At 39.8% G+C, this 24,180-nt stretch overlaps 1 protein-coding gene and 1 long non-coding RNA gene across 10 annotated transcripts in view; one reads left to right on the top strand and one right to left on the bottom strand.

The window, feature by feature from the left end:
• Positions 1 to 9,907, bottom strand: part of TDRD3 (tudor domain containing 3) — a 180,909-nt gene extending 171,002 nt beyond the window's left edge. For 5 of the 9 annotated variants that reach the window (XR_004268813.1, XR_004268812.1, XR_004268811.1 and 2 more), the window contains exon 1: positions 9,469 to 9,644. Coding sequence is in view for 3 of the 9 variants with exons in the window: in XM_032277329.1 (XP_032133220.1) it covers positions 9,469 to 9,509 (41 nt within the window). In the remaining 6 variants the exon portion in view is untranslated. Of the gene's footprint in view, positions 1 to 8,283; positions 9,087 to 9,468 lie in introns of those variants that run through there. The other 4 variants (XM_032277333.1, XM_032277332.1, XM_032277328.1 and 1 more) reach the window with 4 other exon arrangements.
• A 22-nt stretch (positions 9,908 to 9,929) lies between these two features.
• LOC116551266 lies at positions 9,930 to 18,052 on the top strand. Its single transcript, XR_004268814.1, has 2 exons — positions 9,930 to 10,138; positions 17,580 to 18,052. It is a non-coding gene; the product is annotated as an uncharacterized LOC116551266 (long non-coding RNA).
• Positions 18,053 to 24,180: the final 6,128 nt, after the last annotated feature.

Genomic DNA, 24,180 nt, shown 5'->3' with positions numbered 1-24,180 from the left:
TATGTAAAGACTTGATCCTTCCCTTACAGAAGCTTACAAAATCATAGGGCATCAATCAAACTATCAACGTTAGGGACACCTAAACTTAAATATATCCTGTTTCTCTCTCAAAACAAAGCTTGAACTGAATCAATTCCAAATTCATTATAAAATACTGGCTTAATTTAGCAAGCTTTTCCATCTATATTTACACTTACTGTTTCACATTAGGTATTTTACAAAATCCACCTTTATTAATTTTCAAAATCCTCATGGTCCCACTTAGAAACTGAGGAAAATAAAAGTGTTTTTTCTTACTATCTTCATGCAATATTCATGACAGACTGCCTTCTGAAAAGCTGTGGCTAAATTTTATTTGCTTTTTATATATTTAGAGGAATTTGGGGAAAGATTGTGAGGGAACTTTTTAAAAGACTTTCAGATATCTACATTTATAAAGAATGTTTTAAAAGCTGCTCTAAGTCTCTAATATCAGCAAGTCAATAAACTAATACTGACCATATCAAATAGTCTTATCAAAGAACTATTAAAGATATGTCCATTTTCTCTTCTTAGTAAAGTCAATGACTTTATAATGCATTCTAAAGCTTTTTCCCCTATCTGGCAGCTCCTTAAAGACTAATTCTCCTCTAAAAATGCTAAAACTTCTCAGTACTTGAACCCAGCCTCTTACTCAAAGCCTGGTTCTTACATCAGTACTGTCCAGCAAATATAATGTCCACATATATAATTTTAAATTGTCTTGTAGCCATATTTTAAAAACAAAAAATGGTGAAATTCATTTAATAATTATTTTAACAAAACATTTTAAAATATGATCAATGTAAAAATTACTGAGATCCTTCCACTCATGTTTTATATGGTCTTCCAAATTCAGTGTGTATTTTACATTTATAGCACATCTGAATTTAGACTCGATACATTCCAAGTGATCAGTAGCCATATGTGACTAATGACCATCATACTGGACAGCTGCCGCCTTAGATGATCTTATCCATGCACCATTTCAATCACCACCTACGCTGAAATGAGTCCAAATTTATCTCTAGCCCAGTCTTTTCTTCTGAGTGCAAGACTGGTATTTCTTAATGCCTGACTTATTTTAGATGACTTAAAGGCACCTCATACTCAAGTAATGCCAATTTAACTCATGACCCCCAACCCCCAAAAATATGACCATCTTCTAAGAGTCCCTATCTAACTGAATTGTAAATGATTGGAGGCTACAAGCCCAAAACCTAGAAATCAACCCTTTGAAAACTCCTCTGTCATTCACGTCCAATCCGTCAAAAAGTCCTGTCCATTTACCTTCCAAATAGCTGTCAAATCAATCTGCTGCTCTCTGTCTCAACCAACACCATCTATTTAATAGTCCTGTGTAGCTCCATTTTCTTCAAGCCAAGGATACTTCAGAACTGTATTATCACCACCATAACCCTCACATCATGATTAAAATTCTTCAATTGATTCCTATTGCTTTCAAAATAAAAACGAAACCTAACATGGCCAACAGGTCCAAGCTATGTGACCTGTTGTTAAGTATCTCCTAATCCCATCTCATTACACTGTCACTCTGTCTTGCCCTCTAGCCACCATGGTCCTTCAGATATTTGTACTCACCATGCTCCCTAGTGCCCCGTGACTTTTGCAGATGCTCTGCTCCTCTTAGTCAGTTATCATTTATCCTCCAGATCTCAGGGACGCATTCACTGACGACCATGCAAAGGGTAATTCTCCTTTAACATGTGCATTTGGAATGGTATCTCTTCTCCTCTCTAGTATATTTTATAGATACAGTATGTTTGAATATGTAATTAATGGTTTTTTCTCTTTAAGAGAAATGTGACTGATGACCACCTGACATCTGACTGTACTAAACAAAGTGCCTGCCACAACATGATGTTTAAGAATTATTTCTTGAGGCTGGACACTGTGGTTCACATCTGTAATCCCCGTACTTTGGGAGGCCAGCACAGGTGGATCACCTAAGGTCAGGAGTTCAAGACCACCCTGGCCAACATGGTGAAACCTTGTCTCTACTAACGTTATTAGTCCTTTTTCATGCTGCTGATAAAGACATACCTGAGACTGCGCAATTTACAAAAGAAAGAAGTTTATTGGACTTACAGTTCCACACGGCTGGGAAGGCCTCACAATCATGGGTGGAGGGCAAGGAAGAGTAAGTCACATCTTACATGGGTGGAACAGGCAAAAAGAGAGCCTGTGCAGGGCAACTCCTGTTTTTAAAACCATCAGATCTCATAAGACATAATCACTATCACAAAGACAGCATGGGAAAGACTTGTCCCCATAATTCAATCATCTCCTACTGGGTCCTTCCCACAGTAGATGGGAATTATGGGAGCTACAAGACAAGGTCTGGGTTAGGATGCAGAACCAAATCATATTAACTAAGAATACAAAAATTAGCTGGGCATCGTGGCAGGCACCTGCAATCTCAGCTACTCAGGAGGGTGAGGCAGGAGGATGACTTGAATCTGGGAGGCAGAGGTTACAGTGAGCCAAAATCATGCCACTGTGCTCCAGCCTGGCAACAAAGTGAGACTCTGTCTCAAAAAGCAAACAAACAAACAACAACAACAAAGAATTATTTGTTGAAGGAGTACATTGATGAATGTGCCTTGTTCTCCTCGGCCAAAGACCAGAAGACACAATATTTAAAGAAGACATATACAGTGCCTTGTTTTTTCCTTAACCAAAGAGCAGAAGACATGATGCTTAAACAAAAACCTTGCTTATACATCATTAGTACTGGAAAGCCTTCCAACCTTCCCACGTCTGGGTTAATTGCTCCCAGACGTGTTTCAACAACATCTTGCAAGTAAAATACCAGCGTATATCATGTTTAAATTCTGCCTGTCTTGTATATCATTATATCTCAGCAACAAACACAGTGCTTTGTATACAGGAGGCATAAATATTTATTAAATGTATTTCAGTGCACACATCATTGTATAGAGTTATATGTTTCTCTGCATATGTCTTACTTATTATTGTAAAGATATTATAATTCAAGGGTACTATACTGCTATCCTTTGTCTCTACTTTTTAAGGCCATAAAACTGTACTACAGGTGAGAAATACATACACACACTCACACCAATCCAGTAGAGATGTGAAACCTATTGGGGTTCCAGTGCCATGGTACATACAGGCTAGGCTCTCTGTCCAGCCCTAGAGCACACCACACAGTTCTTTCCAACTTTTGTCTATCACCAACCTGTTTCTTTTCTGCTATCAGTGTCTTTGATGTCACACTTTTTAATAATTTACATTATTACCATACATTTTTGCCCATATTCTTTGCTTTTCTTTGTTATGCTGTGATTTCACAAGTGTTTCTCAAATTTTTACATTAAAATTTCTGCATTGCTGGGCATGTAGTATGCTTCTTCCAAAATTTATCTGGCAATAGTGTTCTTCAGCTACTTCTAGATCCTAGACCTCTCAGAAAGAATGAATTTCTTGACTGACAGCACTTAACTGAAACATGATAAGTCAAAATGCCAATATTATTTTGTCAAAAGGAGAAAACATAAGCCAAAAAAGTTGATATAGTCATATTTTTATGGTTCTTGAAATGTTATTATGCAATTTTTAGTTGATTTAGCAAATGCTGCTGTGTGAAAGGAAAAAATTATTTTCAACCTCCTGAGGTAGCAGGTTTCTTTTTATACCCCTTTATGCTTAAGGCAGTCAAGTCTACAGGCAGTTGAAACTAGATTTATAGGTTTGTTGCCAAAAAAAAAAAAAAAAACCTGCAAACAGCACCTTGAAAACTGAACACTTGCACAGTTTAACACAATATCCAGTCATTTTTTGCAGTTTACAGTATCAGTAGAAGCTGGAAAGCAATATGTAATATATTTTAAGACAGAAGGTCAACAAGGCTTATTACCTTTGAACATTTTAATTTCACAATAATATAAGCCAAAGAGATAGTTATAAATGTTCCTTAAAGAAACAGAAAATGTTTCAAAATAGAAGGATGTCTCCAATAAGGTCCCCCAAAATCTGATTAAAAAGCAATTGGTTTCCTCTCACATTCTTCAGCATATAAAAAAAGTGTTTTAATGATTTGAATCCTTTCCAAGAGTATACCAAGGTTTTTACATCTGCCTGTCTTGTACATATGACTTACTTTAAAGGCCACGAACCGTGGTAATTAAAGGTGTATCATAATACTAGATTTTAAAAACTCTGCACTTAATATTAAACCTTGTAAAGAACTACCAACATTCTCTACAAAATATATCTATTTCTAAGAGTTGTACTGGAATAGTGAGAAACCAAAACTTCTAATACCTTCTTATTATATGCATAAACTCATATTTTATGTCTATTACCACTAGTATAAGAAGGTATAATTATATTGCTGCTACTGCAGAGGTATACAGTATATAATACACTGCATGATGCTGCTTTATAATATATGATGCTGCTATATAATGTTTCTCATCTGAAGTGTGAGATCATTCACCAGCAATCTCATGGAAAATAGGCATGTCTCTAAGAAAACTAGAACAAAACAAACAAAGGGACAGCAGTGGTTGCAGACTGGGCATCTGAGTTTCTTAGTCATGATCATTAACATGTCTGAGAAGAAGCCTCTACATAATGGAAGGGTGAAAAGAAGCCCTTCATCTGTGGACAGGCCAAAAACTAGGAATTAGAAATTCCAGCAAAATGTCCTGAAGTTGTTCCACTGCTTTATAGTAGCTATCTTTAAGGTAACAGGGAATAGAGTAGGCACATGAAGACAAGAGAGCAATAATCGCCTTATAGCCCCATGCTGTCATTATGCTTCTTATTTTCTCTATTTACCCCTTGGTTGATTTCTAGTTCTGCATTTTGAGAAAGACCTTAATAAGCTGTAGCCTTTCTTAGTTGTTCAAAGGTGAAACAAAGGGAAAGGAGTTATGCATGCATTTGGGCCAGAGGATGTCACCATGGTGGTAGAACGAATAATCAAACAGAAATAACCCCAAAGGGGAAAGTGAAATTCAAGGGGTAAGAAAGAATTTGTTTATCCTCTCCATCCCATCCCCGCCCTCAAAACAAACAAAACAAAACAAAACAAAACCTAGAGTACTCCATGGCTAAACCTTGGTGTTAGAAACCTGGGTTTCTACATGTTCTTTCAGAACAAAATGGAAATGCTATTTCATATGCTACCTTAAAGGGTCTTCACTCAAACTACTGGGTAAAGGAAGCAGACACACAATATTACTGTCTCACTTTTTCAGAAACAGTCGTCCCTCAGTATTCATAAGGGATTGGTCCCAGGGCCCCCAACAGATAACAAAGTCTACTGATGCTCAAGTCCCTGATAAAAACAGTGTAGTATATGCATATGATCTACACACATCCTCCTGTATACTTGAAATCACCTCTAGATTACTTAAAATATCTAAAACAATGTAAATGCTATGTAAAGTTATATTTTATTTTTTATTTATTTTATTTTTGTTATTTTTTATTTTTTAAATGTTTCCAAACATTTTAGATCTGTGACTGGTTGAACCCAAGGATGCAGAACCCACAGATATGGAGGGCCAACTGTATTCTTAAACTTCAAAAAATACAGAATTTACCAGATTTTCAGATAAGCCTAGTTCGCAACTAGGTGATTCACTGCGACATAAAGATTTATTTGATTCTAATAGGATCACCCCTCAGAATAAGCCCTTTCTCTTTCCTGGAGTAGGAAAGTAAATTTACACACCACAAAATGTTTCAACCCAATTTTTAAATTTAAAATGTGTCAGTTTTGATCAATAATTTAAATTAGATGTGGTCACTTTGGTTAATTTTGGGTGGAAATGAGTACTGAATGTTTATTCTAGACATCTGGGCCGTATTCTTGGTTCTGCCATTTATAACCCTGAGCAAATTATTGAAACTCTCAGTTTCCTCATATGCACAAAGAGGGAGTTAAGCTATACAACACTAATTCCATGGAAGATACTTTTTTTTTTTTTTTTCTTTTTTGAGAATCTTGCTCTGTCACCCAGGCTGGAATGCAATGGCACTATCTCAACTCACTGCAACCTCCCCTCCTGGGTTCAAGCAATTATCTTGCCTCAGCCTCCCCAAGAAGCTGGGATTACAGGTGCCCACCACCACACCCAGTTAATTTTTTTTGTATTTTCAGTAGAGATAAGGTTTCCCCACTTTGGCCAGGCTGGTCTCGAACTCCTGACTTTGGGTGATCCACCCACCTTGGCGACCCAAAGGGCTAGGATTACCGGTGTGAGCCACCACCATGCCCAGTCAGAAGATACTTTTTCAAAAATATAAACACAATTAATTAGGTACCCTGTGACATGTTTCTGTTAAAAGCAAACAAACAAAGGATGGAGATGGAGAAAAATTCAAAATGTCCAGAGATCAACCTTTTGAATCTTTCTCCTGTGAGAATTTTATATTTCCAGTCACAGTGATCAGGGATATCATCCTAAAGGGGAATGTATCACTGAAGAGAGAAAACAAAAAGGCCAAGTGAGTGATACTGTTCTCTAGATAAATTCAGGGTTAAATTTCTTCTTCCCGTGAAGTTATTCCATGCATATGACAAAGTCTCACAAGGTACCTTTTAGTGTATTATTTAAGCATAACCACTATACTGTAATCCCTGAAACATGTAAGTTCAAATCAGCAAAATCTAATACTATGTATGCTACTTACTGGCCATTGAAGAAAAAAAATTATTGAAAGTCTGCCAGGTAGCTACTTTTGAAGTTATATTTTAAAATATTGATTTTTATAGGGATTCTAATGAAGATTTAAAAAGACGGGGGAAAAATGCGCTTAAAAATAATGTAAACTTGAACAGGCTGATCTACATAGATCTTCTGTACCCCCCTGAAGATCATCACATTTTCAGAATTCTAAGTTTTCAGCACTAAATATCTCCCTAATCTGCTATTTTAGGTGAAGCCAATAGAACTGATTTAATGATAGGGTTTCCATATTTTAGCATCTATTTCTTTTTAGGTTCTACAAGTAAATAAGTACATAGATTTGAATACTAAGAAAAATGGTTTGGGCTAGGTGTGGTGGCTCACGCCTGCGATCCAAGCCCTTTGGAGGCCAAGGTGAGTGGATCACCTGAGGTCAGAAGTTCAAGACCAGCCTGACCAACATGGTGAAACCTCGTCTTTAAAGAAAAAAAAATTTTTTTTCTTAAATTAAAAAAAGAAAAATGGTTTGTCAGTGACAATAACAGAGAACCCCAAGTGTAGGAGCAAACTCAGGATATAAGAACTAAAATGAGTGAAAGCCCTTCTGTGAGAAATTTTCCTTCCAGTGCTCTTTTTCTGCCATTAAACCTTTGTGACTATAAATTTTAACATGGTAAGAAGTCCCTAATTAAAGACCTAGTAAAAGCCACCTGAAAGCCTAGGAGATCCTCCTGCCTAGTCTGTTCAGGACCTAGCAGGAATTACATGAAACTCAAAATTCCCAGAAAGATACTAGCCCCACAGATTACAGTACTACTGCCTTTATGAGTCACTGCCACACACAGGCAGCACAGACTGGTGTGAGAAACATAAAACAGACAATTTGCAATACGAAGTAGCAAATGCTACAATGTAACACTGCTGAAGATTTGTAACAATTTAACAAAGCAAGGTGGGACTCAAGCTTCTGTAGAGGCCCTGCCCAGAGAATTCTGACTGGCAGGGGCATTCCAAGGTCAACTGCATTAGACTTCACGGAGAACATCTACAATCTGGTGCACTCCTTGGCAATACAGTTAAAGAGGAAAATAAAGCCTAGTTCCCTGCCCTGGAAGAGCACAAGAGACCAAAGAAAACAAAGTTATCATGCGTTCGGGATCCAAAAAATAAGACTACTCTTTCCAGAGCAGAGGTCATGTCAGGAAGGAGTGAAAGACTGAGTTTGTAAAATTAAAATATAACTAGTGTGAAGAATCAACGCTCAATCTAATGAGAAATGGAGAGAAAGGGAAATGAAAGAGTGATCCAAGGTTATTCAAGACACCCTTGTGGGGTAAAGAAACTGAGAGGAGAGATTCCTATTGAACAAAAACAAAACTGAAGACGGTGAGTTTTAAACTCTGCAATCTGTTACGCCAGTGCTGTTCTTCGAAAAAAACTATAGGTACAATAATGCGTTAGGGTTAAAGGAACCAGGCCGGGAGCCAAGCCCTCTGTGCTCAATATTCAACTCCATCACTTTCCGGCTATGTCGTTTTTGAGGAAGTTACTTAACAGCTCTGTGCCTCAGTCTCCTCACCTGTAAAATGGGGTGGATGAATGCCTTTAAAACCAGGAGGGGCTTCTTCAAAACACAGTTGTGATTACATCTCTCTACTGATCAAAAACTGTATTCACAAAATCAAATCCACATCTTTCGCGAACCATATCGATCTTGTATAGGGTCTGCAAGCAATATGCGCTTCCATGTCTCATCTCCGGCAGCTCTGTGCTAGAAAGCCTTTTCCTTACCATCTTACTAAGTCCACTTTAGGAAATTAACTCTCTCTCCCATTCCACTGTGCACTCGTCTGTTCCTCTGTACGGTTTAGCACTAATCCCCCAGGTTTTGTTTGGTCTTTTAACGCTCACTCTTTCTTCTAAAGGCAGTAATTTCAGAGAGCCAAGGCAAATCTTTTTCATCGCTGTTCCTACACTTCATCCCAGAATGTGCCTGTGCAAGCCTGGGAAAAGCGTTACTGAATTAAATCGGATGATTACTACCGTAAAGGCCGCAGTTTCAGAAACTGCCTAATTTCGCATAATTTCGCATTGCTTTCAAATTCTGAAAATCTTCACACGAAAGGCCTCTTCAAATCAGAACACCATCCTTTCAAGAAAAGTTCTACCGAGCACCCCCACGAGTTGACAATGCGGTCATTCTTAGCTCCAGAAGTTGTGTGTGCGCCGCGGAGGGCAGCTGCACACTGGCCCACACTGCACTTTGAAATAAGGGGCAAGAAGAGGCGGCTCCGGAGGCAGCGAGGGCTACGCTCCTCTCTGCCTTCAACTTCCTACGGGCCCGCGGGCTCCGGCCGCGTTCGTCCCTCTCCGCCGCACTCCGTTCCCAGCCCTCGCCTCCCCTGGTCCGGCCGCAGCAACACCCCTTCCCTGAAGCGGCGGCGCGGATCGCGCTGCAGTTCCTCCCGGCGCTCCGCTTGCCCGAGTCCTGGCCTGCCACCCGCCCGGCCCGCGGCCCCTCAGCCTCTCCCCAGGCCCGCCGCCCGGGGCCCAGGCCGCCGCCGCCGCCCCGAGGGGAGCTGAGGGGACTCGCTCGGCTCCGCGTGGCGCCGGGGGCGGAGCCGGCCCGCAGGGCCCGCGGAGAGGCCGGGGGTGGACTGCGGCCTCCGCCTACCCCGACACGCACCCCGCCGCCCCCAACCCGACCTCCTTGGGGCCCCGGCCCGCGCCCGCGGCCCGGCAGCCGGCGAGACTCGCCACTTACCAGCCCGCCTGGGACAACGCCGCGCCGGGGACCTCGGCCATGGTAGCTGCTTAGGCCGGGGGTGGTGGGGGGGACTAGGGTGGGGGTGGTGGGGAGGCCTCCTACTTGAGACCCCCCCCCTTAAAAAAAAAAAAGAAAAAAGAAAAGAAAAAAACTCCTCTGGTCGGCTCTGCAACTGGGCATGCTCAGTACGGCCGGCGCTTCCGCGTGCGGGTTCCGCTCGCCGCGTTTTCTGAGCGGCCGTAGGGGCCGGCCTGGTGTGGGGCTCCCAGGCTGCGGAGCTCCGGGGCCTGATCCACCAGACACGAGCTGGGGGCGCTGGAGTCTGAGGACCGCTGAGGGACTTTGCCTCTTCACCGAAGGTTTTTACTTGTTTTGGGGGCCACTTTTCTGAGTTGCACACCTTGGAAAGTCGTGGGGAGGTTCTTCGTAGAGCAGAAGTGTGGAGTTTGCAGCGCCGACAGGCGGTCACCTCAGAGAGAGCAGGATGAGGCCAGAGACGGAGAGCGCGTCCAGGACGGCCCTAAAAAGGCCACGTTTCGGGCAGTAAGACTCAGAGGTGTCCCCAGCCCATTCTGCACAAAAGTTTACTTTCTTATAAAGATTCGTTCCCTTCACCTCGCCTTTTGGTTCTCCCGGACGCAAAGAAACGAATGAAGCTCAGGCTTTGGTGAGTCCTCACGGGCAGATCGGGTTGAAGCCGGACACCACAGGGAAAATGACTGGTCAACCCAAGAAAACCTGCACTTCGGAGATATGGGGAAAGGGGGCAGTTGTGTCAGTGCTTGTTTTTCCTGTTGCCCTCCACGTGGGACCGCCCGTGTCCCAGCGCGGCCTGTACTGTGAGGCCTGGCGACCACGGCCGCCTCGCCGCAGGTGCCCATCGCCAGCGCCCCAGAGGGCTGGAGCGCGGAGTGGGTCGCTGAGTGGGCATGCGCGGCGGCGGCGCCGAGCGGCACCGCGGACGCTACCCCGCGATTGGACGTCTGCGACTCACGCTGGCCAATCAGGGAGGAACCGGCGGACGGGTTCGCGGGCCAAGGAGGCGCTCGCTCCCTAAAAGTTTGCCCCACCCTCTTGATCTTTCACTTCTGGGGCGTCAGGTAGGTGAGGGAAAAGTACGCTGCTGAGGGGCACTGTCCCCATTTGCCAATTCGAGGGAAGAAGACTTAACCCCTATCTCCGCCGCTTGCCGCCCCTGCTTCATCTAAGGGCATCATCAAAAACAGACTTGGAGCAGAGTCTGCGGAACTGGGCAGAGGCACTCTTGGGATTGGGGAGGCAATTGGCAGTTACGGAAGGAAGGGGATAATTGCCCTGGGTGGAGCTAAAATTCCTTAATACAGGTTTTTCTCCTTTCAGCTGCGGTATTCCGTTTGGTCTTCCTAAAAGTCATAGTTATAAAATCGCGATGCTTTCCTTACATAGAATGCTATTGAGATTTGCTCCCAAGCATTATTGTTTAGATAAGTTTACATCAGAACTAGCTCCATCCTGTTCCCTGCAATGTATGGCAGTATGCAGTGTTTAGGTCAGATGTATGCTACAAGTATATTTCCATTTATAGGCATTGACCATCATTTACAGGAGCCAGGAATAGATTTGCCATTTTAAAGGTAAATAGATGACAAAAATAAATAAAGGTAAATAGATGACAAAAATAAATAGCCAACAATTTTTATTGGCTGTTAGAATTTTTTCTTACCAAATATTTACATTTTACAGTTAATGTAACTTGTTAACTATGAAAATGATACGTTGTCCCAATCATCAGAATTTCTCACTGGTTATGAAGCCGTTTGTGCTCACATGCAGTGTAATTCAGTAAGGATTTACCACTGCTTGGTGCTTACAGTAATAAAATATTCACAAAACACTAAATTCCTTTAAAGAATGAGATTCCCACTGGAGAAGTTTGGGACAACAGAGCATCCAAAAAATGGTGACAATAATTGATGAAACACTTTGGATTTCTTCGGAGTGCCACGAAAAATGAAAGGAGGACAGGACCTTTTCTTTCAGAGGGAAAGATAATAAATATAGAACAAATGATAGAAAAATCACAATTTTCCAAGTCAACCACAATTGATTCAGGAAAATATATCAGAGGATACTAAAAGCCACAAGGTGAAAGACTATAGGAGTGCAGGATCTTCACATCTTCACTTGGTCTCAAAGTATCAAGCCATAACTTGCTTATTACAGAAGAGACAATGTACCTTTACCCTTAAAAAAAATCACTGGCTTAAGAGATCAAAGCTAGAATCACTAATAATGGGAAAATCTAATGTAATCTGCTTACAGATGTCATGCAACTAGACATACACATCACTGAAGAAGTATTCTTTGACACCTGTGATCCCAGCACTTTGGGAGGCTGAGGTGGGTGGATCACAAAGTTAGTTCAAGACCAGCCTGACCAATATGGCGAAACCCCATCTCTACTAAAAATACAAAAATTAGCCGGGTGCAATGGCAGGCGCCTGTAATCCCCACTACTCAGGAGGCTGAGGCAAGAGAATGGCTTAAACAGGGAAGGCTGAGGTTGCAGTGAGCCAAGATCATGCCATTCCACTCCAGTCTGGGCGACAAGAGCAAGAAACCATCTCAAAAAAAAAAAAAAAAAGGAAATATTCTTGCCAAAATTGTTTAACCTGAATTTAACCAAGCTTCTGGACCCTGGATCCTAAACCAACCCCACACCCCCAAATCTGTTTAGCAATGTCTGAGTTGTCACAGTCTGAGGGGTTAGGGGTGTTATGCATCTCATGGGATGCATCAGGGATGCTGCTAAATATCTTACAAAGCACAGGACATCCCTGCACTCAGAAGAATGATGTGGCCCAGAATGTCAATAGTGCTAAGGTCTAGATGTGAGAACAAATTTAAAGGACATATAGGGGATATCTGAGCAAGTTAAACCTGAAGACACAGGCAAATAAATCCACAATGAGGCATATCCTACAGGAAACCTGTAGACTGTTAAAATGTAATTTAAGATTAAAAAAAAAAAAAAAAAGTCTTTCAAATTTAAGAGATGTAAGAAACATGAAAACAAAATGCAATCCTGAATCTAAAAAATAAGTGAAAAGACAGTTACTGGTGGCCAGTTGCAGAAATTTGAATCTGGACTGGATATTGGATAATATAATGGAATTAAGGTTTTCTTAAATGTGATAATGGTATTGTCCTTAAATTTGGAATTTTATGTCAAAAACGGATGTAGAATAATTGGGTCTACAAGTTATTTGCAAATGATTCAGAGAAATAGATATGTAACACACATATATATATATACATGTATGTAGATAAGAGCAAAAGGAGGTAAATATGGCAAAATATTAAAAATGGGTGAATCAGATGGAGGGTCCACATGTATATTATGTTTTTTTCCCTAGGTTTGAAATTTTCCAAAATAAGTGTGAATTATTAATTTCTTTCACATCAAAAATTTTAAATTGGAATTATGTTCTGTATAGATTATTTAGTGCCATGGAGAATGGTAATAGCTGACTAGATGAAAAAAATAGATTTCCATTTTTAATTAGTTAAATCATTGATTTACAGAAAGTAGATAGCTACAATGAGCTGAAGTTGGGGAAAACCCTAAGGGTGAAAAAAAAAAAAAAGTTAGGTCCAAGAAAACAAAAAGGAGGAATTAAATTAGTTTGGATTCTGTGGTATAAATTAACAGAAGAGAGAGAGACTGAAAATCCATTCACCTTTGTTTCGCCTCTATCATTTCAGTAAAGGAAAAGGTTCTCAGACTAAAAAGGGTAAAAGAATATGGATAAGTAATACAAGCTACAATAAAAAGCGAGTTGATAAGAATGCCTGGCCCTCTGAGGCAAATTATATCTTGTGACTGTAAGCCATTTGCATCCCAGGGAATACTAAAATAACCTATGAATGACTTAGATGAGCTAGTGCCAGGGGGCCCTATTATATCTGAAATCACCTGAAGAACCTATAATTTAAAAGAATGCTAGTTGCACTCACTTATAAAATGAAACATCACAATTTAATGTATCTTCTGGATACATTTTAGTTTTCCATATTCACTTTGATTTTAATAAAATTCACTTTCCAACAGTTTTAGCATGTGACTTTTCATAAGTATATACAAAAGGAATTGGCCTCTTTTGCTTTCACAGCACAAGATATAGCTGTATATATTTTAGTTACCTCATTTAATTCACTTCAAGTACTAAACTTTGCCACAATCTTTAAAGCCATTAAATTTACCAAGACTACATCTATTTTATTTTTACAGCATGGTACAGTATGCAGGAAGATCTGTTTTTTAAAGAGAAGTGACCCCCCAGAAAATGACCCCCCAGAAAAAACCTTTGTAAACTTTTGCTATAATTTTCATAGTTAATAAAATTTGCAAGATTACTTCCTGTATTTTCCCACCTTCCTCATGAAGGAACTAATGTATACAGTGGTCCATTTCTAAGACAAAGTGCCCTAAATCAGGTTAGGTCAGCAAACTACAGAAGAAACAGGATGTACTAGGCCCTGCTTGGATAGCTGATGTCTGCTTGTCGGCCTCCCACTGCCCCACTTCCTCACCCTGGCTTTATTGCCCTCACCTGAACCAAAGAAGTTTAAGATAAAAGTTTACTAGCCTGCAAAATAGCTTGTTTTGTCTGTTCTTATCAGCCTGCCCAGTTACTTAGGTCGTAAGTAAAATACTTGAAGAGCCCCTGAGCTAACTAGGATTGCAATGCATTGTGGGCTGCAATAAAATACAGCAAGACAATCCTAAAAAGAACACCGAAAGCCCCTACCCAACAATCGATAGGCGATGTCCAAGAAAATTGTGACCCAGTAGTACTCAGCCTATGTCCTGTGCACTAGGGGATAAATTGTTTGTTAAAACTGTGCTGGGTGTGCCTGCTCATCAGACACCCAATCTTGCAAGACTATTATTAAATGTCTCACTTTTGCTGTTCTCTAGGTCTCTAAGTCCATTCTTTGAGTTTGGACAGGTGAGTTTATTTCTATGCTCAGAATTACCATAGTCTAAATATGTTACAAATCACTTACTCTCTTTAAAGCTTACCACTAAACTTGGCCTAACATGCAGTCTGCTCTTCAGATCTCCCGAAGACCTCAACCACTGTCACTTACCCCTGTTCTTTGGTACATAGCCACTTTTCAGCACACTGAAAGGACTCTTATCTAAATAATTTGAATTAATTTTAGAACTAACATTTCACAGGAAACTATGTAAAAGAAAAAACATATATGCTTTATTATTCACCTTTTTTCAGCTAATGTTAACACTTACCTTTAGAGTGGTCAATAAAGTAATGAAATTCAAGGTTAAAAAATATGTTAGCACTATTTCTTTACAGACTATTTCTGCCACTCTCCACTTCTCTTGAAGTATGGGGAAGTTTTCATCCCATGTGTTCAGTGGCATCCTGTTGATGAGTAATTTTCTGTTAAATTGGTAAAAGGTAGAAACAGGACTCCAGGATATTCTGACTCTAAAACACATGCAGTTACCTCCTGTATTCATAAGGAACCGGAAATATGATAGGATCATTGACAAGGAACAGAGGATGAAATGAATGTGCTGATTTAAAATCTGAATCTAAAGTGACAAGACATGGCAATTATCAAGTAGCGATTTGGGCTGTAAAGAGGTAAGGGCAGATTTAAATACACTGATTTTAGGAGTCACTTTATAAGACATTGCTAAAGCTTTAAAAATGAATAGGCTTCTGAGGAGTTGTGAGGCTTCTGAGAAGAGGCTCAAAGATTCAGCCTAAGGAACAACCACAGTAAACAGTAGGAGAAAGAAGAAGCCACAAAAAGATAGAAAACCAATACTCAGATTTCAAGAAGGAGAACTAGAATGCTAGAAAGACAAATAATATGGATGGATTTTTAAAACAAATAGGCAAAATTAAGTTAAAATGTATCTGCTTGACAACCTATAGACAAATCCTTAATAAAAGGGCAATTTATGTAGACAGCCCAGCGTCCTCAGTTCATCCTGAACATCAATATTCACATTATTATCATCATTGCAACAAAATTTATTGAATGTGCTAAAGATTTTCTAAATAAAAATGAAGAAAGAGGATAGAGGTAATCTGACCTTCTTCATGTAGCTCTGTTGTTCAGTAACAAAGCTGGGATTTAAATTTATGTCTGTCTGACACTCATACCATCCTCTTAACCAGTACACCATTCCCAGAATGTGGGACAAGTAGACATAGCATTTCTAAGTGTTTGTGACATGACATTAAATAACATTGACTCAGTAAATATTGCCAAATGGATCCCATAATGAGAAAACTATTTCCCCTTCCATTTGTGTAACAGCCTCAAAGAGGAGGTTTCAGTTTGAAATGAGTTAACATCCCTTTAATTTTAATATCTCTTTAACTTTAATCCTTTTAATGCCAAATTCTATTTTTAACAAAAAGATACCAGGCCTCAAGGTCAGAATCTTTTGTAGACTACAATATCTAGCTATAATTTAATATTATATTTATGTTTTATACTTATGACACATTCTGATTTTTTATTTACAGTAGTGAATAAAGTTTTCTGTTTAAATACACACAAGGCCAGGTGCAGTGGTTCACATCTATAGTCCCAGGATTTTGGGAGGCTGAGGTAGAAGGATCACTTGAGGCCAGCCTAGGTGACATAGCAAGATTCCATCCTTCAAAAAATTTGAAAATTAGGCATGGTGTTGTATGCCTGTAGTTCTAGCTACTCAGGAGGCTAAGGCAGGAGGATCACTTGAGCCCAAGAATTCAAAGCTACAGTAAGCTATAATCATGCCATTGCACTCTAGTCTGAGTGACAGAATGAGAGCCTGTCTCTAAATTAAAATAAATAATAAAAAATTGGCCGGGCGCGGTGGCTTACACCTGTAATCCCAGCACTTTGGGAGGCCGAGGCGGGTGGATCATGAGGTCAAGAGATCGAGACCATCCTGGTCAACATGGTGAAACCCCGTCTCTACTAAAAATATAAAAATTAGCTGGGCATGGTGGCGCACGCCTGTAGTCCCAGCTACTCGGGAGGCTGAGGCAGGAGAATTGCTTGAACCCAGGAGGCGGAAGTTGCGGTGAGCCGAGATCGCGCCATTGCACTCCAGCCTGGGTAACAAGAGCGAAACTCCGTCTCAAAAAAAAAAAAAAATACACATAAGATTTTTTAAAGTGTTCAAAAACTTAGTTTTTTTATTGTTTTATTTTTATTTTTTTGAGATGAAGTCTTGCTCTGTTGCCCAAGCTGGAGTACAGTGGCACGATCTGGGCTCACTGCAACCTCCACCTCCCAGGTTGAAGCGATTCTCCTGCCTCAGCCTTCCAAGTAGCTGGGACTACAGGCACGTGCCACCGTGTCTGGCTTTTTTTTCTTTTTTGTATTTTTAATAGAGACAGGGTTTCACTATGTTGGCCGGGCTGGTCTTGAACTCCTGAACTCGTGATCCTGCTGCCTCAGCCTCCCAAAGTGCTGGGAATACAGACGTGAGCCACCATGCCCGGCTCAAAAACTTATATTAAGCAAACGATAATACAGGAAGTGTTTGGATGTGGCAAAATTGTAAGGGAAGCTTGTGGATAATTATAATTTAGGGAAAACTGCACTATCTTACTTTATTTATTTATTTATTTATTTTTTGACATGGCATCTTGCTCTGTCGCCCAGGCTAGAATGCAATGGCACAGTCTCAAGTCACTGCAGCCTCTACCTCCCAGGTTCAAGCGATTCTCCTGCCTCAGCCTTTCGTAGCTGGGATTATAGGCGCCCGCCATCAAGCCTGGCTAATTTTTGTATTTTTAGTAGAGATGGGGTTTCACCATGTTGTCCAGGCTGGTCTCGAACTCCTGACCTTATGATCTGCCCACTTTGGCCTCCCAAAGTGCTAGGATTACAGGCGTGAGCCACCACTCTGGGCCAACTATCTTCCTTCTTTCTGTGAAATCCTTAATCATAAACTTGGTGCCAAAGATCAGTTATTTATCTTCCACCCACCATTCCTGTAACTCATATAGCACTGATCCAAGCAATACTTTCCAGGTGATTATCCCTCTCACATAGTAGATTTTTTTTTCTCTCTTTCTTTTTTTCAGAATCCCTGTTCACCAGCTGTCAGAGCACTAGCTGTCATACTGAGCTTCGATGGGATGTTTGTAGGCCAAAAAAGTAGAGCTGAGCTTTGAAACCCTGCTCTCACAGTCCAACTGTCTTCATTGACTTTCTAGGGCTAAAAATATGAGACCTCTGAATCACCAGCCAGGAGTCACTTCTGCTAATTTTTGTTATAAAGGACTTAGGGGCAAATTTTCTAAGCACAGAAGAAATGAAACAGGTTTACATTCAGTTTTATGCCTAAAATATTTCAGTAATAAATAAACACTGCTACTACTTTTCAAAAGCTAGTTTTTTAAAAACCTTTCTGCACTTTCAAAACTATCCAATTAACATCTGTATTCCACTTCTTGAGAACAACTTTTAGAAATAAATCGGCTCATGTAGAGGAGTATCATGTAAGCAGGGATTAAGGGAGGTGTTGGGTGGAGATTGCATTATTCAATTAGTACTTCTATAAAAAAAAATTTGGCACGTAACTCTTCTATGACCTACATAAGGAAAGTTCCTGCAGTGAGAGCCACACCTTTTTATGTATTAGCTCATTTAATCTTAGCAACAAAGCTATTTCAGGGGTGTGTGCGTGTGCGTGTGCGTGTGCGTGTGCGTGTGTGTGTGTGTGTGTCTAAAATCCTCAGGAAACTAGGGCCCAAATTTGCATGCATAGTTGGTGAGTGACAGAGCTGGGGTTTGAGCCTAAGCTTTGAATAACACATTATCCACCCTCCAACCACCTACTCAAACCTGTCTCCATTTCCACAAATCATCCCAACTACACTTTTGTGATTTTTGTAAATTTCCAAACCACCCGAGATTTTAGGTGGCATGAGGAGACTTGGAATTTAGGGAAAATTAAGATTCTGGGAACAACAAAGACTGAGACAGTAAACAGGACATCCAGATTAAAGAGGCTGAGGATGTCTAAATTACAACAACAAAAAAACCTGTAAGAATTATTTCACCAACGGAACAGAACAGAGGCCTCGGAGGCAACACCATACATCTACAACCATCCGATCTTTGACAAACCTGACAAAAACAAGCAATGGGGAAATGATTCCCTGTTTAATAAATGGTGTTGGGAAAGCTGGCTAGCCATGTGCAGAAAGCAGAAACTGGACCCCTTCCTGACACCTTACACTAAAATTAACTCCAGATGAGTTCAAGACTTAAATATAAGACCTGACGCCATAAAAACCCTAGAAGAAAACCTAGGCAAAACCATTCAGGACATAGACATAGGCAAGGCCTTCATGACCAAAACACCAAAAGCATTAGCAACAAAAACCAAAATAGACAAATGGGTCCTAATCAAACTCCACAGCTTCTGCACAGCAAAAGAAACGGTCATTAGAGTGAATCAGCAACCAACAGAATGGGAAAAAAATTTTGCAATCTACCCGTCTGACAAAGGGCTGATATCCAGAATCTACAAAGAACTAAAACAGATTTACAATAAACATATGAAAAAATATTCATCATCACTGGTCATTAGAGAAATGCAAATCAAAACTACATTGAGATACCACCTTACCCCAGTTAGAATAGCGTTCATTAAAAAATCTGGAGACAACAGATTTTGGAGAGGATGTGGAGAAATAGGAACACTTTGACACTGTTGGTGGGAATGTAAATTAGTTCAGCCGTTGTGGAACACAGCGTGGCCATTCCTCAAGGACCTAGACATAGAAATTCCATTTGACCCAGCAATCCCATTACTGGGTATATATCCAAAGGATTATAAATTGTTCTACTATAAGGGCACATACACATGAATGTTCATTGCAGCACTGTTTACAATAGCAAAGACCTGGAACCAACCCAAATGCCCATCAATGATAGACTGGACAGGGAAAATGTGGCACATATACACCATGGAATACTATGCAGCCATCAAAAATGATGATTTCGTGTCCTTTGTAGGGACGTGGATGAACCTGGAAGCCATCATTTTCAGCAAACTGACACAAGAACAGAAAATCAAACGCTGAATGTTCTCACTCATAGGTAGGTGTTGAACAGTGAGAACACATGGACATAGGGAGGGAAGCATCACACACTGGGGTCTGTCAAGGGGAACTAGGGGAGGGACAGTGAGGGGTGGGGAGTTAGGGAGAGATAGCATGGGGAGAAATACCAGATATAGGTGATGGGGAGGAAGGCAGCACATCACACTGCTATGTGTGTACCTATGCAACAATCTTGCATGTTCTTCACATGTATCCCAGAACCTAAAATGCAATAAATAAATAAATAAAAAGAATTATTTCAAATGGATTTTTCAGTAAATGTTTGTGTAAAGGGTGATAAATTGGGTAATTTTATAATGCTTCAGCTTGACTTAGAATGAAAAGAGGAAAAGCTAACAGTTCAGATATTTTTAGACAAAAGTTACCCAAATGAATCCTTCTAATACCCTCTAGAATCTAAGTCAAATAAAATCATTGCTAATTAACTGTTAACTATAATTTATTAGTGTGATTCAAATATTCACAAGCTGTATCTGCCAGCAGGTTCAACTGAGGCTACATAAGCAATTGTACTCAATTTTATTGTCACTCTTCACAACATAACTATAGGATTTAAACAACATCCCCCTAACCCCTGTTCTCTCAGACAATAATTTATCAGTTTTGCCAGGATTCCTCAGGGGTTGTGTAAACATGGACAGCAAAAGTCCTCCACTGTCTTCTGTTCTGACCCCTTGTTTCTATCTACTGTTCAAAACCCACTAGAGAAAAGTAACTGGGCCGGGCACAGTGGTTCATGCCTGTAAACCCAACATTTTGGGAGGCCAGGGAGGGTGAATCACTTGAGCCCAGGAGTTCAAGATCAGCATGGGCAACATGGCAAAACCTCATCTCTACAAAAAGTACAAAAATTGGCCAGTCAGTATGGTGCACACCTGTAGTCTCAGCTACTCTGGAGGCTGAGGTGGAAGGATCGCTTGAGCCCAAGAAGTCAAGGTGCACGCAGTAAGCTGTGATCCCACCATTGCACTCCCGCCTAGGCGACAGAGTGAGACTCTGTCTCAAACAAATAAAAAAGAGAGAGACAGAAGTAACTGGATATTATCATTGTTTCAGTGATGACTTCTTTGAAAATGCTGTTTCTCTGCATAGAAGATTGTCTGTTACCCCAAACCTGTACAATCTCAATATGTCAAACAGCAATGTGTTCTCTCCTCTGTTTCTGTGCATGAAATAAGGACTGTCTCTCTCCAAATCCCAGTTGCATTTGAGTCACCTGGGACCCAGAGAAGTTCCACTTACTCTCCGGTCTGACAAGTTCCTTTTGGAACAGGTTTTGCCTCAGCTGTCTGGTTCCCTACCACCCAAACAAGAAACTGCATGGAACAGGGTTGAGGAACAGACACTACACTGTCCTCTCCCCTCCTCTGTCTTGCTGAAACTGACCCATACATCCAACTAATACAAGTAGACGTCAGGGAGATCACAAGCTAGACTGTTTATCAGACACACCTACATTTTTTTTCAAGTCTGGATTATTTTAAATAATTAATTTTAAATTTCAACTTTTAGATACGAGGGGTACATATGCAGGTTTGTTACCTTTGTGTATTGCACCTAGGTACCCATTAAGTAGTTTTTCAACCCACACCCACCTCCCCACCTCCCTTCTCCAGTAGTCCACAGTGTCTGTTGTTCCCATATTTATGCCCATGTGTTCTTAATGTTTAGCTCCCACTTATAAGTAAGAACATGTGGTAATTGGTTTTTCTCTTCCCACATTAATTTGCTGAGGATTGTGGCCTCTTGGTCCATGTTGCTGAAAAAAAACATTATTTCATTCTTGTTTATAGCTGAGTGGTATTCCATGGTGTATATGTACCACCTTTTCTTTATCCAGTCCACCATTGATGGACACCTAGGTTGATTCCATGTCTTTGCTATTGCAAATAGTGCCGCAATGAACATATAAGTACATGTGTCTTTTTGGTATAATAATCTATTTTCCTTTGGGTACATACCCAGTGAAGGAATTGCTGGGCCAAATGGTAAATATGTTTTAAGTTATCTGAGAAATCTTCAAACTGTTTTACATTTCCTTAGTAAAATGAACTAATTTACATTTCCACCAACAGTGCATAAGCATTTCCTTTTCTCTCAACCTCACCAAAATCTGTTGTTTTTGACTTTTAAATAATAACCATTCTGACTGTGTGAGATGGTGTCTTATTTTGGCTTTGATTTGCATTTCTCTGATGATTAGTGAGGTTGAGCTCTATTTTGTATGTTTGTTGGCCACTTGTATGTCTTCTTTTGAGAAGTGTCTGTTCATATCCTTTGTGTATTTTTTAATAGGGTTGTATTTTGCTTGTTGATTTAAGTTCCGTTAAGCTACACTTTTGTCAGATGCATAATTTGTGATTATTTTTTTGCATTCTATAGGTCATCTGTTTGTTGATACTTTCCTTTGCCTTGCAGAAGCTTTTCAATTCAATTAGGTTCCACTTGTCAATTTTTGTTTTTGTTGCAATTGCTTTTGGAATTGTAACAAAAAATTTATTTGCCAAGGCCAATGGTGAGAAGGGTATCTCCTAGGTTTTCTTCTGTGATTTTTATAGTTTGAGGTATTACATTTAAATATTTAAACCATCTTAAGTTAATTTTTGTATATGGTAAGAGATGAGGGTCCAGTTTTATTCTTCTGCATATGGCCAGTTAGTTATCCCAGTACCACTTATAGAGTAGGGAGTCTTTTCCCCATTGCTTGGTTTTGTCTACCTTGCTGAAGACCAGATGGTTGTAGGTCACACTACATTTTTTAAAATCCCAGCTGGGGAATATCCTCCTTTAATATTAGTTTTAATAATTCAGATTTCTCATATAAGGATTGTATTTTATGCAAATAAATAGTTTAAAATACATCATTTTTAAAATCAATGAACAAACTCAGACATATTTTATAGGATATTTGTAAGGTAAATTACTATAAAATTGATATTCAGCAATATCTCTTGACACTGGAATAACCAGGTGAATGGCTCCACACAGATAGTCTATTTCTCTAAGACTCTATTTTTCATTCAAGGGGTTAAATTGCTTGAAGAGGTGGATAATAAAAATCCTCTAGACCCTTCTACTTTCTATGATTTTAAATAATAAAAGTATAATTTTATTATTTCATATTATTGATAGGTTAGCAAATTGCATTTTCCAAAGATGGCTGCACCAATATATATCTCATCCCATGCTCTTCTTACAGTGTGGCATCCCATGCCTCCAGTGAAAGGTGGAGTTTCTATTTCCTCCTTTTGGATCTTTGTAATTTCCTTGACCATAAGAATGTGGCAGAGGTAAGGCTGCTTTATTTCTGAGACTAGATTGCAAAAGGTAAAACACTTTCTGTGTAGTGTCTCTCTATCTCTCTGTCTTTCTTTCTTATCTATCATCTATTAAGCTATCTTGATGTTTGTCCTTAGACTCCAACCACTATGTTGTAAGTAATCTCAGGTGACACAGAGAAGCCACCTGTAGGTGTTTCAGCCGGCAGCCCTAGTTAGGTCCCCAATCAAAAATCACCATCACCTGCCAGACATGTGAATGAAGGAGCCTTCACATAATGCAGCCATCAACCTTTGAGTCTTTCAGCTGAGGCTTCAGATGCCATGGAGCAGAGGAAAGCTGAGTCTGTGTGCCCTGATGTCCTGCCCACAGGAACCGTGAAAAGGAATAAGTGATTATTACTGTTTAAAGACATTATGTTTTGGGGCAATTTGTTAGGCAGCCAAAACCACCTGAGTCTGGGCTATGAGAAACGAACATGTTTGGATTGGCTTCCGTGTGCCAGACGCTCTTGCTGGACCTTTATTTGCATCATTTCCCTTAGTCTGCACTATGCCTCAACATTTGCTTTTATGCTGTATTATTGGACATATCTTGATTTATTATATGCCAAGCTTTTGGTCAGTAATGCAACTCCCAGATATATCATTGTCCCTTGGGACAATTTCCTAGTGCTCTTCCCAGAAATGCCCAGTACTGTCTGATTAGTACAGAGGAAAAACTACCATGAGGTGATGAAGACCCACTTCAGGGTTGATGCTCACAGAGAAATGTTTTGACAATGACAATTTTTAAAAACCTGTTTTTAAAATGATTAAAACGGAACTCTAAACTGCCTTCCATCTCTAAGGTTTAATCCAAAATTATCAATATATTTATTTTTCAGATGCCTTTAAAAGGAGGAATGTTAGTCACTACTCTGAAATATTTCTTCTACCTCTTCTCTCATATTAACTAATATCTATCTTTCTTACTTTGCTGAAGGCAATAAATATAAGGAAAATGTGGTCAAATGAGATAGAGGTGTTTACTCTTTTAATTCTTAAAAAGTAATTTTTATGCCAGACTTTTATTTGTTACAGAAATGTAGCTGTTTTATGGCTAGTATTTGAGTAAGATACCTGTTTTCTCCAATCTGTCTCTCTTATGCAAAAGTAAAAATAATTAATATAGTAATATAGCAATATTATAGTAATATATGTTTACTTTTATACATTATTGGTTCCAATTAGTATCACACATATTAATTATAAATATTATTTTTATTGACATG

This window comes from Sapajus apella, unplaced genomic scaffold (genome assembly GCF_009761245.1).
Source record: "Sapajus apella isolate SASKATOON/1434 unplaced genomic scaffold, GSC_monkey_1.0 scaffold9, whole genome shotgun sequence".
Taxonomy (NCBI): domain Eukaryota; kingdom Metazoa; phylum Chordata; class Mammalia; order Primates; family Cebidae; genus Sapajus; species Sapajus apella.
This window is presented reverse-complemented; position numbering and strand designations above follow the sequence as displayed.